We start from the raw sequence: 14,667 nt of genomic DNA on the forward strand, positions 1-14,667 counted from the left end.
CACTTTGATACTTTTCGGTGTTTTGCTTGGCTACTTTGTAGAATTAAGCAAACGTCAAATATGTGAGAAACTCATTGTGGTCTCCTCGGTGCACGGAGAGTGAATCTATAAAATGCACACACACACACACACACACACACACAATTCTTGCAAAAGCTGTTGTTGATCCACTAGAGAACTGATAGAATTCCACTGAAGGAATTGAAATACTTCAAAGACAGTATTTCACAGATGAAATGGCAAGAAAGGTACATGCCTCAATAACCCAATGAAATCAAAGTTGGAATTTACTGTATAGCCATCACACTGTTAAGAGCAATTCTGTTGTGAACCGTCTGGTATGGATGACTTCAGAACACTGTCAATACTTGAGCCAGTTACACAGGCAGACAGCCACAATACAAACAGATACTGTACAAGCCCCTGTGTCAGCAAGTGTCCCTCAGCAAGACACCGAATCCCAACCAGCTGCAGGGGCGCTGTTCTGCAGCCGACCCTGACCTGTGACCTGCAGGTGGAGTGGGGCGAGCAAACGCAGAATTCGCCTGCGGGGATCAGTCATGTATCACACTGTTTACATTATTATTATTTTATGGGAGGACTGAGAGAAGGTCAGATGCAAGAGAGGTTTTTTTTTTGCTTTCTAGCTTGTTGGACACTAATTGGCCTGTCTGGAGTGCACTGATTGGATGATGATTCTTCATTTGAGTGGTATTCTCTTTTAAAGGCTACCAAATGCCTCCTTAAATGAGTCTGATTTGTCCTGTTTTACCTGATGTGCAATCAAAGGTTTTGTAAATAATTCCATAGCATTTTTGACACAAAAGATATGATACTCAATACATGCATATGGGACATTGGTTAAGGTCTGGGCTCATTTCTTCCCTCTCTTTGAAAAGAAATTAAAAGACAGACCGTGTCAGAATGAGTCACGACACCCTGGTTCAGAAACTCTGTTGTTGTTTGTGGTGTATTATTTTAGAACAAGAATGAATTTTTTAAAATGGATCAGTTTCAAGTTAGAAAGAGAACACCTATTGTTCTAAGTATAGTGATGGATTGACAGGCTGACAGCTGCATATTGTAAAGGAACCAGTACAAAGCATTATATTTGGTTTGTATCTGTCCAGGTAGAAAAGAGAGCGAAAGTAGAATCTGTGAAAGTGTTTGATTAATAAGAAGAGTTTCATTGGTTTACTGAAAGGTCTTCTCTGAATTTACTTCCAAAAATTTTGCACTTGTTTGTTCACAAGAACATTTGATTTTTGATAGACCACATAAGCAATAGCCAAGGATGTCTCAGACACTTCTCTATTAGTTGAACCAATAACAACGTCTGACCTTTGTTTACAAGGTAGCTAGTTTTTAATGTAAGATGTGTTGTACAAATCTTGCCATTGTATTCCATGAACCTTGATTTTAATCACAGCGGGATGGTTCTCAAAAGGGAAGTAATCACAGTTTGACCTACTATTGAAAATGGCAAGTTATCTGAGTATTTCTAAATTACTAAGTTCTATTTTTCCTGATTGTACGGGTTATCAGTTGTAGAGGGAAACTGAATTTCAAAACAAAAGCTAGACACAGATGTGCACATACTAAGTTGCTTTTATTAATACAGAACTGCATGCTACAGAGACTGTACAGCATAAACATTTATTCATTACAAAAAAAACATGGTTTTTGGAACCATTTAAAATAACAGGAAAAAACAAACAAACAAAAAAGATAAGAGCATAAAATAGAACAGGAACATCACAGCCGTTAAGGAAACATTCAAACTATTTATCATTAGCATCTTAATAAACCAGAGAAGAAATCGACAGGTTACAGTCGCGTCATGTCAACTACAATGGCACCGAGTGGATGATTCTCTTGTAGCTTTTTTTTTTTTACAGCCTCTTGCAACATCAACATGCCTATTTTTTCTATCTACCTATATGTAGTAGTGTACTTAAAAGTGGCAGTTTGTGTATTTTTTTGTATTTAATAGTTTTTTATGAACCTCCTAATATACATAATTTGGCCCTTGTGGGTTTATACAGTATGATGTCCGTCTTTTTATTAAGTTTAAATTTTAATATTTGACAATTTGCTACCAAACACATTTGTTATAGCAACATTTATACTACATACATAGCAATCTATGTAACGTCACAGCAAAGAATGGTATCGAAATAAAAAAACGAACAACAAAAAAAGATCCCTACAGCGTGGTTAGAGGGGCAGAGAAAATTATCACAAAATTTGGCACGGAAAATCTGTACACGAATCTACAGTCTGAGAGATGTGACTGTGCAATAAAAAAGAAGGGCTTTAGACACTTTTCCAACTACTGAAGACACGGTACCCACTGTCTCTTGTTTCAAGTTTTCTTTTCTTCTTTTGTAAAATGGCTTATAGACGCATTTCTTGAAATGAAGTTGTGCATACTTCTGTTCATGAGATCTACACAGTACACTGAGTGGAATCCAGGTTTTCAGCGAGGAAAGAAATGAACTCATCAACGAACAAAAGATTTGCCTTTTAAAACCTCCTTGTAAAAATGGATCATTCATATATAAGTCGCTTACCTTAAGAAAAAATATTTGTACAATGTATTAAGAAAAAAAAAATAGTCAAAAAGAGACACATACAAGATACAACAAGCAATCTCTAAAGCAATAAATACTACTGGTCCTAGCGTTGTGACATTTTGAATTGAATACCCACAACCCTCCCACCCCCACCTCCCCTCAAGCCCTCCCACCTTTCCTGACTCCACCCCGAAGGTAAACAACATAAAGAAAAAGACAACGCAATGGAACGATGCATATTTAACACAGTAACCCCCCCCCCATTATTCTGTACATTTAAACAAGAACAAGTAACATCACAATTAAAGTTGTTCCTCAGAGAGGTGTCACCGCTAGCCTCATGCCCTCCTAGAGTTTGAACAGATGTCAAATGATTGGTTCGCAAGCTCGTATTTAATACAAATAAAGAAGGAGAACCAACTCTTTCAAGAAAAGGGCTCATTGAATAATCTAGCCTACCTTTTTATATCCGTCTTTTAAACATTTTGAAGTTGAACTACATATTTTTCTGTTGCACTGTTTAACACTACAAAAAAGACAAAACAAAATTCATAAAAATTTTGGCAGATTCACAAAGCTATACTACAGCTCATTGTATTATTTCTTTATAATAATTAGATTTTTTGATAATGATGGGTCAAATATTGACCAATGAACTTTAATAAAACAAAAAACTAAAATTTCAAAGCCGTATGGCACAGAAACGTAAAAAGGAAACAACTGAATGCAAGTGAAATATAGTCGGGAGAGGGCCTAGAAAGGTGTGTGTGTGTGCAGAGCTAGAAAAGAGGATAAGGAGGAGAGAATAGGGTAGACTATTCTATAGACTTGGTCACGAGCGACAGAGGCTGAGGGGCCGTGGAGGGGAGGAGCGAGTGGGAATGACACAGCGATGCCGAGGGCCGGGCCAGTGAGGACGCCACAGAGGAGCCCGGCTGCCGCGAGGACGAGACGTCGCCGTGCTCCAGGGCTCCGTTGTGGGAGGAGGCGCCGGGCGTTTTGCCGGCCGCAGCAGAGTTTTCCAGCTGAACCAAAGATGGCGGTGGAGGCCCAGCCAGGAGGTGCGGGTGGTGGAGTGGCTGGTGGGCCGGTTTCATAGTCAGTGAGAGAGGTTGCATTTGTTCAGTCTGAGGTTTTGACTCTTTTGAGGAGGGGGAGGGAGCCACCGAGGAGGGGGAGGATGGGGGGGAGTCTAGTAAGCTTCCGTCCGAAGAGGGAGGACTGGCACAGCTGCCTTCACCTTGGATGTAGCGAATGCACTTTTTTTTTCTCCTAGGGGACAAGGCAAGAAAGAGAAAGCATCTTTTAGCGTCGCGTCTTGAAACCCACACAGCTGCTCAGCACTGTCGCCGACTTGAATGCACCAGTTTCATTTACACGTTGAAGCGAATTGTCATTTACAAAATTGATTTTAAACAATAAAGATGTCAATTTTGTTTTTCCAGGTGCATTGAAGTGGCTGTGTAGACCTTGTGCCAAGAAGAAAGGTGCTAGAAATGGCTGTCAGGTTCATAGCATTACACCATCAGACAAGACAGACAGGTAGGAGACAGCAGGGAAATGAAGAGAGCGGACACAATGATGATGATGAGAGGACGCAGTGATGAAGAACAGATCATTATGTTGTAATGTTTGCCCTCTGAATGCTGTGTAAACTCAGCTAAGCCAAAGAGATCGCCTTAGTGCAGAGCTAGAACCGGGGATTGGCCTATTCTCTCCAGCAACATGCGGCTAGCAGACCGTCTCATTCCCCTCTCCCTTCCCTCTGCTAGTCTGGCTGTACTCTCTCTTCTCCTAAGGGCACAGAGTTTTGGATGCAAGGCGAAAAAGTCAACAAGATCCACACTACCCTGCATCTGCCCCAAAGACACGAGTGTGTGCGCAAGGGGTCAAGGCATCATGTTTGCATTTCTGCCTAGGGTCGGGACCCCCCCCCCCCCATGTCTGCTGGGCCGGAGGCCAGGCCCTTCGTGCTCAGTGGAACCAGATCCACCATGCAGCAACACCATGTAGCAACACTGGGGGGTTAGGAGAGAATAAGAGGGCATTGCGTTTATCTGTGGTGACTCTGTTGTGTGTGTTGTGTTCAAATTTGGTTAAGGGGGAATCTCTGCCCACCTCATCTTTACCCTGACCTTGGCAGTGACCCCTCCCTCTCTGCTCTCCATTCCATCACAAGGATGCCTGAAGGCCGTGGAGTATTTAAGACTGAGCTAGCTCACAGGGACAGGCGGTAGGAAAAAGGAGAGAAGGCTAAGGTGGTCAAGAAAGACAGAAAACGGGAGTTGGCTTTTGAAAATATAAGGCTGATCTAACTGTTCAATTAAGGTGAGGCCTGTTTCTCAAGTCATACCCCTGCCTGTAATTCTGAAGGTAAACGTTCTGCACGAATAGGTGGAAGTGAGACAAATGAAGAGAGCCGATTAGTGAGATAGAAAAAGAAATAGGAAGAGGGACACTAACAAATCACATAAAAGGACTCACAATATTTTGATAGCATGCTTGAGTGAAAGAAAGGAAGGCATGCATTTCTGAAAAGCTCAATAGTACAAGCACAAAACATTGGACACAATAGAAAAATAGAAAATGTCTGGAAAAGAATAGGGAGAAGGGAATCTGATTGTTTTAAGTGCATTGTGCATTGATAGCATTGGGTGGTGCGGAGTATTTATTATCTGTAAAAGGTATAATTTTGCTACCACCTACACGTCTTGTTCTGCAGTGTCTTGCCAAGTGATAACTGTCTGTCAAACTGCAACAAATGAGCTAATATCCATTTTTTAACAGACATATTGATTCATAGTATGTGCCTGTGTATGTTATTGATTTCCCTGTCTCGGGGGGAATTACACCAGATGCATCTTTTAGGAAACGGAGCCCAGTGAGAACTTTTAACCTCTCGGCTCCTAAAACGAAGACTGAATGATCGCACTTTCTCTCCTCGCTGGTCTGTCTGACTCTCAGCTGTGTTCTCATGCTCTCCTTTGACTGCTTTAGGAATAATGCTGTAATGCTGCATTGCTGACAATGTGTGTGTCAGTTGGCAGGGGCACATAACAGCCTAGTGCACACACAAGTGATGACAAACTGTGTGTGTGAAGTCAGACTTATTTAAAAGAAAATAGCACAAAAAATTATAGGTGAGCTGTTCAAAAGTGGCTAAAATGCAACATTACTTGATACAGACTGAATGCATTTTAAAATAGAGACTCTGACTGAGCGTATGTGCCATTTTACTTGGAAAAAAATGAGGAGCATTATCTGAAATAAGATAATAAGAATAATAAGAAGAACCTCTCCATTTGGCAGCTAAGAAATCCATCTGAGTGAATTTTAATTTTGAGCCTACTCAAATAATTACAAAAGAAGAGAAATGAAATGTGCAGCAGCATGTGCATGCCTCTGGTTTACCACAGTGATGTACAATACCAAACAATGTGTTGCAATGGTTGAGAGTTGTGTCGAGAAAGAGTGGGGCAGGGTGCAGTGCAAGCCAGACACAGAGAAGGGTATTACTTAGCAGAAACAAATACCTACCATGAAAATATTCCCAATTCAAAGACTGCTTGTGTCAGAACAGAAAGACAACAGGTAGGGACTAAGTAAGGGTTATTAGAGAGGAGTTTGGAGGAAGAAGAGGTGGAGAAGGAGGAGGAAGAGGGCATAGAAAAGAGTGTCACTGAGCAGGCCCTCAGAGAAAGCAGGGCCAAATTTGTAAGCATAACATTGTTATTCAAGGGCGCCAATTAGGACATACATGACAGTTAAGATGGGAGGCACTTATCCACTGCCTGGGTAGAAAATGGATTTCAACCATAACAACTTGACCATAAGAAATGTTATTCCAAACTGCATTAGCAAACCATGTTCTTGCCATAGTTATACAAGATATTTTGTCCAGATTATATATACAGTAATCCTGTTAACAAATCCATTTTCTGCCACTGGGCTTGAACCTGGTTCTAAGAGAAGAATCGCTGTAAGGGAATTTATAGCAGGAAGCTCCTCAGTAAGGAGGAGGAGCAGAGGAGTTTGCCATCTGTTACCACAATGATGGAAACATGTTTTAGAGGGATACTGAGCAAATAATCAAGGAGAAGGAGCTTCTCATTGTGGATGTCCTCCTCCCATTGGTACTACAGGAGTTATACCTGCATGGTTTGCACCATAAACTCAGCTGGTCAAGCCCGAACAAGGCACGACACTTCTTTGGGGTATTTGCATCTGTTAGCCAAAGAGGTAGACACAAACATACACACAGAGACAAAAAAAAAGAAAATGGACACGTCATTGCACAGACAAAAACATGTAGCCAGGGCTTAGGTTTAGGCTGGCAACACTGGGATGTCCTCCACACTGACCAAGCCATCACGCTCCAGATCCTCCAAGCCCCAACCTGCCAGTTTAGGATTTCTGACCAACCACAGTGAGGCTTACTGTGCATCCTGCAATGAAACCCCTGCAACCCCAACAAATATCGGGATCATCGGGGATAAGCTTTCTATTTAAAACACATATGCACAGACAGACACCATTCATACGAACACACTAGCATACGCTGTGAATACCCTTCTTCCCAAACAGGCAGTAAAATCGAATGATGGAACCTAGAGACAGGCTAGACTGGCAGGGCGTGGCTGGAGGAAGCTGAGAGGTCACGATAGCCTGGCTGGACAGACAGAGGAGGGGGGGAGGAGAAGGGAGGGAGAAAGGCAGCGGCAGAGGGAGAGCGAGGGAGGAAGTCCCAGCGTACAGTAACCCAGCCTTCACCTGGCCCCGGCCTGTGCAAGCACACACCATACACACCTGCACGGGCCACACCAGTTATTCTGTTGATCGAGCCCAAAGCGCGCTCGACACTTCTTAGGAGCGCTCAGGTCTGTTGCCGCAACAGGGAAGGGAAGCCAGCAGAGAGGAGGAAGAGAACCAAAATAAAAACAGAAAAAGAAAAGGAGGAGAGAAATAAGGAGAAAAACAGACAACGGTGAATCTATGAAGCTTGGCTGAGGCTTACTGTGCTAGAAACCCCCCGCCCCCTTAAAAAAAGATGCAAGCCATTCTCAAGTCTCAAGTATGCCTTAATAGACAGGACTGTCAGAAGACACGGTTAGTGTGTTTCAGACATTAGTAAAGTCAAAATGCAGGCAAACCATCAAATCATAATATTAAAAAAATGCAAATATTAACCACAATAACTTTTCAGTAATGCAATCTAAATTCTGACTGGAGATAAAGAAAAAGATGAGATGATGCTTATTTGGTAGAGATATATAAGTGGGGCAAATGCAGATTGGATTGATTTACTGCTAGCTGTTATCAATGCTCTATTATTTGAAAAGGACAAGGTCAAGGTGGCAGAAGTAGGCAACAGTAGCAGATTGCTAAGACAGCAAGGGTGTGAGTTAGGCCTAGCCAGGGGAAGGATTAAAAGACCGGGAGCCTGAAGAGGGATTTTACTCCTTAGACCTGGCATCAAACAACTGACCGCTTCCATCAACATTGACTTTCCGCTGCAGAAAAGGTGCCAGTCACTTTCTAACTCTACCCAGTAATGTTGTTGTTAATTAGCAGCTGTAGAGCGAAGTGACAGCAGGTCAAAGTTAAAATATTGTGGTGGGTGTTTGAGTCCAGGCCTGGTCTGAGTAGAGGCAGATTTAGAAGGGGGAGGCAGGCCAACTCATGCTGGCCTACAGGAAAGGCACAAGCGCAGCTACTGAAGCGTATAGATTAAGGAGGTTTACCCTGACATCACATCCTTCAGGTCATACTCCACAATGAGAATCTATCCTTAAACCAGTTCCTGACATACTGTACTGCATAGTGATTTTGCCAAATAGGGGAAAAATGTCCTAGACTAAATGACTAATACCAACATGAGTAAATGGATCAATATTTAATGAAATATACTTTTGCTTAGAGTCAAATAAACAATAGCAACATTTTTAAGAAAAGAAAGCAGCAAACAAAGCAAATGTAACATATTTAAAAATATAGAATTTAAGCTTAAGCCTGCTCTCAATATTCTAATATTGCACATTCAAGGATAAATAAATATACATAAATTTAAAAAGAAGAAAAAAAACAAGTTAGTAATTTAATACTCAAAATGACATTAGCACCTGTAATCGGAGGGAGTGAAAGGCAAGGGTTTGGAAAATATTCTCTGTGTTCTGAAAAAAAAGAACAGATAGAGAGGCCTTCAAGAAGGGATCCGTCACCAAAACGAGCGCAAAATACATAATAACAAATCGGCATTTCTCCTTGTCAACTCACAATGTGATCAGAAGAATATGAATCATAGGAATAAAATGGATAAATAATAGAATTAGCAAACCTCCTTAATTTTAAGATGTGGGTGATTTTTTTTATGTTGATATAAAAGCATGCATGAAGGCAAGCAAGGGGCAGCCCAACACACACATAGGTGTGCGCGCACACACACACAAACACACACACACACACACACACACAGTACAAGCGCAGTCTATCTGCAGGGCACAGGCATTATAACACAGGGCCACGCACACAACACTGGCAAAGTTAATGGCTCTCACAATGCTTAAATTTCCCATTCTCAAAACACACATATCACAGTACCAGAACGCTAAGGGGCAAAGTGGGGAAAGGGGAGGGGGGAGGGGGGGAGGGGGGTCAGAGGGGAGGTGAGATGGAGTGTGGGGGGTCATGCATATTCAGTTGTTATTAGCTGGGGAGGGCTAAGGAAAGATGGGAAAAGGGGGGTGTTACAAGCAACTCTACCATTTAAATATTGCATTGGGTAGCATAACTATACCAAAAAAAAAAAAAAAACACAAGCCAGGCACAATAACACAAAAAGGGAGAGAAAAAAAAAACAACAGTAGAAAAAAAAAAGTAGCTTGACTTTTATCTTGTGAGATGTCACATACGCCTGACACATGATGGGGCTCTTCTAATATGAGAGATAATTGCAGCTCACTTACCATTGCCCTCTGCTTGCTGCTTTTCCCTTTTTCTCTTCTTCTTTTTCCCCTGTTGGTTACCCGCCAAAAATATAGAAAGAAAAAAATAGAGATAGACAGGAACCTTAGTTATTATATTGCAGAAGGCCCAAAACATGAAACAGAGAATAGGGCTCATCTTTGTGTTTACTTATTTATTCATTCATTCTTTCTCTGCCTCTTTTTTTTTTTTGTCTGTCTCTGCCCTCCGGTTTGTAACAGCCACTGCAGGCCAGACCAGAATTCTCCCTCCTCTCTCTCTCTCTTTCTGTTCTTTTCTTCTTTTGCTGTAATCTTTTGTCTTATTTTCCTCTGCTTTGTGAACATGTAGACGGGTGTCTGGTTGGGGAGACAGATTTCTCTAGGCTGCTCGTGGAAACGCTCCACTGGTCAGCGTGATCCCAACACTGGACACAAATGAGGAGACTGTGCATTTACGTTGCGTTTATGCGTCAAGAACAAAGTGTCCAGAGAGCGAACCACAGAGCCAGGCTTCATTTAAACAATCTTGTGGTCCGGCTTTGTTAGGAATCCAACAATTCGTACCGTTACAGCCGGGACTTAGGTCAAAGCAATCTGTCCAGTCTCACAGATCCATATCAACGAGAGAGGCTAGTTAACTAAGAAGGGAAAAAGCACTCGTCCTGGTCACGTGTCCTTGTGAGGAGGGAAAAGAACAGGGGCGTTACGACTTGTAAACTTCAAAACTTACATAGTTGTCTCGTGCTGACCAGCCTGGGTACAGCTGCATGTGGAGCTGTCGTTCTTTCCTGGCCAGCTCGTAGTACTTGGCCTGCTCCTCCCGCGATAGGGCGTGCCACTGCGAAACGACAAGGGAGAGAGAGAGAGAGAGAGAGAGAGATGGTTTCAGACACACATTTTTTTTTAAAGATTGTCTCTACTTCATTAAAGACCAGCGAAAGTCCTGAAGTGGAGTCAAAGCTACGTGCCAGTCAGCCATCTGGGCCACCAGGTCGCCCCAAAAACCTTTTAACTTTCTGACAGGCCGTTCAGTTAGACTAGCACAGTGTTAGTGTGTGTGTAGTGCTGTGTCAGGGCTTACCCTCCGCCCCAGGATCTGGTTGATGGCAGCACTCTCCTTCAGTGTGCACTCAGCCACCACCTTGGCCCGCATCTCCTTCATGTAGAGCATGAAGGCGTTCAGAGGCTTCTTTATGTGAGGCTGCTTCTTTTTCTCTTCCTCCTTTTTAGCGTCTGTGTGTTTCCTGTGGCGGGCCAGAGGACAGGAAGGTAAGCGGAGTCAACTTAAGGCCAGTTCAAAGTGGAATGATGCAAGAGTGAAACAAGAGTTTTGGGTGCGGCGGGACTACTCACGAGCTGTTGAGGGAGCTGATGTCGCTGTGGGAGGACTCCTGCTTGACGTTGGGTGTGACGATGGCTGGGTGGGGGATGCCCGTGGTGTGCAAACTGTGGTGAGGGGGCACCATGTGTGGGGGGAACCTGGAGGACAGAAGACTGTGTAAATCGTCAGAGTGGACACGGGTGAAATGGGAAGATGGAACACATGTATACACAAGACTGTACAAACAATTGGCTGGGGCTCAACTCCATTCCCATGTTTCAATGTAACGTCAAAGCACAAGGCGCTTTTGCAATTTCTTTCATAGAAATGGAATTGGCCTTTAGCCACAAGACAATAAATGCACATCCATACAAACATGCACATGTAAATGTTAACGGCTGATTCCTGAATTCTTATTCACGACCAAATTAGCACAAATTCTCATTTTGAATGGTATAATTTATCTATGTCAAATGTCACACATTTTAATTTACAGATGGAATCCAGCCATACGACTATACACTCTGCACAAAAGTATTCTCTAAAGTATTATCACAGAACCAATTACAGTAAACCATCACAGAGTCAAATACAGTTTGAAATTGCTGTATTGTGTGGCAGTAAGAAAGTGCAGTTGCGCAAGGATGAAGCTCTCACGCTGAAGGCCATTTTTGAACAACCCAAATTACCCATACACTGAACACTTGAACCCAACATGTCCTTGTTGTACGTTTAATGAAACTCAATTGGCTTTGGTTGTATGAAGCAATTGAGGGCTCTGTACACCTTGAGCTTTTGAACTCATGCCAATGGAGAGTGTGTACATCCTGAAAGGGGGGGGGGGGGCTCCTGAGACTGATTCAGCGCTTCACAGATCTACATGGACACTCCTCAGGTTAGGCTTTTAAAAAGCAAGGTTATGTCGGCCTTAACAATTATTACCTATGGAAGCTGGGGAATTTGTTTCCATAGATTTTGTAGTGCTTTCAACTGTAGATGACTTCTTTCTGTTGTCCTATGTCATTGAGGAAATTGAATTTTTGGTAATTCCACTGCTATGAATGTGGGTGAGTAAAGGTTGTATCTTGCCTTAATATTAAAGTGAAGGGTCAGAGCGTCTAACTCGGCGGCTGACAATTCATGAATTCCTATCGAGAAATATTGTGCACTTGATGAAAACGTTCTATCAAGGTGAAATACCACTTTAGGTGTTAGTCTCTATTTGGAAGTGGCTGGCTCCCATCCTTTTCTGCCAATTCAGCATTGTCAGCTGCACTGACATTTTTATCTTTCTCCCTCTACACTCCTATCATCATTTCATCATCTCCAACAGCTCCATCTATTGAGGCCAGAAACCCCTATCTATGAAATCATTTCACTGAGCCATTTCACCGAGCCAGAGCAGACATAGGCCACCTCTGTATGTGTGTGACACTAATTATATGTGTGAGATTATTCGAATGCGATTGTGTGTCTGTTTACAGTGCAGCACCTCAGCTACACGTGACCATACACAAATTTAGGAGAGAAGGATAGGAGGATGAAGGAGAAGAAAAAAAGAAGGAATAATTCTTTTTTTTTTTTTTTAACAGCTCATTATCCGGCTGTGTCTGGCTGCATGGCTCCGAGCCAGAATATAATGATGAGGATAAACTCGCCAGGAACAACTAGTTTCTGTTGGAGGCCATCTCAGGGGAGTGCCAGTGTGCTCCCCCCTCAAACTCTTTCCCTCTCTCCCTCTCTCTTTTTCTCCTTTCCCCTCTTCTCCCTTCATCACTGACACATTGGTGTTTGTGCCATGTCATCCGTTGATGGGGAGCTCGGCAGCAGTGGCTGCAGATCGCCCATCATTAGGCTGCTGCATTTCCTCGCTCACTCCGCTTCCTCTCTCCCTGCTCTCCCTCCCTCCTTCCCTCTCTGTGCACTTGTTAAAATTTCCTCTGTTCCGAGATCTATTTTTTCTTCTTCTTCTTCCTCTTTTTTTTTTTGCCTCTCTACTCCTCCCTGTCCCCTCACCACCTCCACGCTCCCTTCCCTCCCTCTCACCCTCCCCCTGCTGCCACGGCACGGCCCAGGTTATGGTTTAAACATGACGGCCATCCCTTTGAAGCGCGGGGGCATCATCATCATCCAGGCTCATCAGCAGCGAGCGGCGCCTTGGACCAATTTAACCAACACAGAGAGGGAGACGCGGCACAGACCCCCACCCATCCACCCACCCCAACCCCCGGGCTCCTATGTCTCAATCTGAAAGGTAGGAATGGCTGGTGGGGTGGGGGCAGGGGGGGTCATTGGCGCAGCAAGCCCAGTGTCAGCCAGTGCCATTTAATTGCCAATGCGAAGCGGTAGCCCCCGTGCCTGTTTAATGTATAATGACCCGGCCGGCGCGCTTCTCCCGTTCCCCAGGAAAAGAGAGGGAGCGGGATGATGGGGGAACATATCAAAGGGCAGGCTTAAGCATAAGGGGCGAGGGGGCCTTCACATCCTCCCACCTGTCACACACACACACGCACACACACACGCGCACACACGCACACAATAAGGGACCTGCACCGGCTCCAACCCCATTATCAAAATAATGTCTTTCATTTGCTCCGATGACTGTCTCTGCTCTCCTTGGCTCCTTTCCTCCCTCTCCTAAAAAAATGTATTTTTTAACAGGACCTGGGTGTAAGGTGTTCATTGCAGGACTACGAGGTACGAGCTTCATTCTCTGAATCCTAATTCAGCTCGGGGTACGGCACGGGGGACTGGTACTGAAGCAGCGCTCTCCTGCAAAGACCTGACTCCCTACAAGAGTACAAGGCCAGGATGTCTTTCACTCCGCTTTCCCCCAGTCAACCTACTTCCCTACAAATCGCCTGAGCTGTCAGAACAGTCTGGCCCGTTCTTTGAACAAGAGAAGCCAGTTGAAAGCTATGAAAGGATTTCTGTTGTTTTTGCTAACACAATTAGCCACATTTTTACTGTGTTTTGTTAACAAACTGAAATGGATTTTTTTCTCTGCCCTTTTTCTTTTTGTTCATGTGGGGTTTTTTTTGCTTTTTTTTTTTTTTTGGAGATGTGTTAAACCTTCCCATTCTCCAGAGAGCTCCCAGAGCCCTCCATCTATTCAGTTATACTAATTCAATTAGGGGCCTCATCACAGGGCATTAGCTCTTCCCCATGGCCAGGCCCCCCACACCCCAGCCAGCAGATTCAATTAGCTGCACTGGAAATAAGATGATCACAATGTAGAGGCTGTCATTAAGGGACCAAATTAGCAGTCACTTAAAGCCCAGGTCGGCTGGATACCGCTGCCAGATGCAGATGTCTGGACAGACCCGCTGTCTGACCCTTTGCACCTGAGACCTGCTCACTTTGCCTAGGATGGGCTGGGGGGGGAAATCTGACTCTAATCCATGTACCATGCAGAATGTTAAAAGTATGGTTTGAAGCTGGAGAAATGACAAGCCAGATGCATGTTTATTTATAGAGCAAGAATAAGATTTGGACCGTTAATAAGGTGGTGGACCAGTACTGCACTAGTATTAGTACTAGTATTGCACTAGTATTGCACTTTTTTATCCTGTCTCTTTTTGCCTGAATGATGTAAGGCTCGTGATCAAGAATTCCAGTGCATTTTTATGTAAATGGGAAATAAACAGACTTAAAAATTACTTTTTGTATGAAGTGCAGGTTGCACTGAGTGGGTGAGCTTATTGGCTAAAGGGCCAAAGTGGTTACAAATAAACTCAGTCCTGCTCTATTCTCAGGGCTACACTTTAAAAATGCCACTCCCCTTCGCTTCTCCTCCCTCCCTGCATCT

The 14,667-nt window shown here is 43.5% G+C and overlaps 1 protein-coding gene across 8 annotated transcripts in view; it reads right to left on the reverse strand.

The window, feature by feature from the left end:
• Nucleotides 1-2,809: 2,809 nt before the first annotated feature.
• Nucleotides 2,810-14,667, reverse strand: part of tcf7l2 (transcription factor 7 like 2) — a 59,976-nt gene continuing 48,118 nt past the window's right edge. For 3 of the 8 annotated variants that reach the window (XM_071528416.1, XM_071528413.1, XM_071528417.1), the window contains 7 exons: nucleotides 10,892-11,032; nucleotides 10,620-10,782; nucleotides 10,269-10,376; nucleotides 9,539-9,587; nucleotides 8,696-8,746; nucleotides 6,728-6,800; nucleotides 2,810-3,848 (listed from right to left, as the gene is read on the reverse strand). In XM_071528416.1, coding sequence (XP_071384517.1) covers nucleotides 3,392-3,848; nucleotides 6,728-6,800; nucleotides 8,696-8,746; nucleotides 9,539-9,587; nucleotides 10,269-10,376; nucleotides 10,620-10,782; nucleotides 10,892-11,032 — 1,042 coding nt within the window. In that variant the 3' untranslated portion in view covers nucleotides 2,810-3,391. Of the gene's footprint in view, nucleotides 3,849-5,870; nucleotides 6,175-6,727; nucleotides 6,801-7,325; nucleotides 7,456-8,695; nucleotides 8,747-9,538; nucleotides 9,588-10,268; nucleotides 10,377-10,619; nucleotides 10,783-10,891; nucleotides 11,033-14,667 lie in introns of those variants that run through there. The other 5 variants (XM_071528414.1, XM_071528420.1, XM_071528415.1 and 2 more) reach the window with 5 other exon arrangements.

The sequence above is a fragment of the Centroberyx affinis genome, unplaced genomic scaffold, assembly GCF_046629955.1.
Source record: "Centroberyx affinis isolate AG114_WGS23_722 - 3 ecotype Tasmania unplaced genomic scaffold, CSIRO-AGI_Caff_v1 ptg001673l_1, whole genome shotgun sequence".
NCBI lineage: Eukaryota > Metazoa > Chordata > Actinopteri > Beryciformes > Berycidae > Centroberyx > Centroberyx affinis.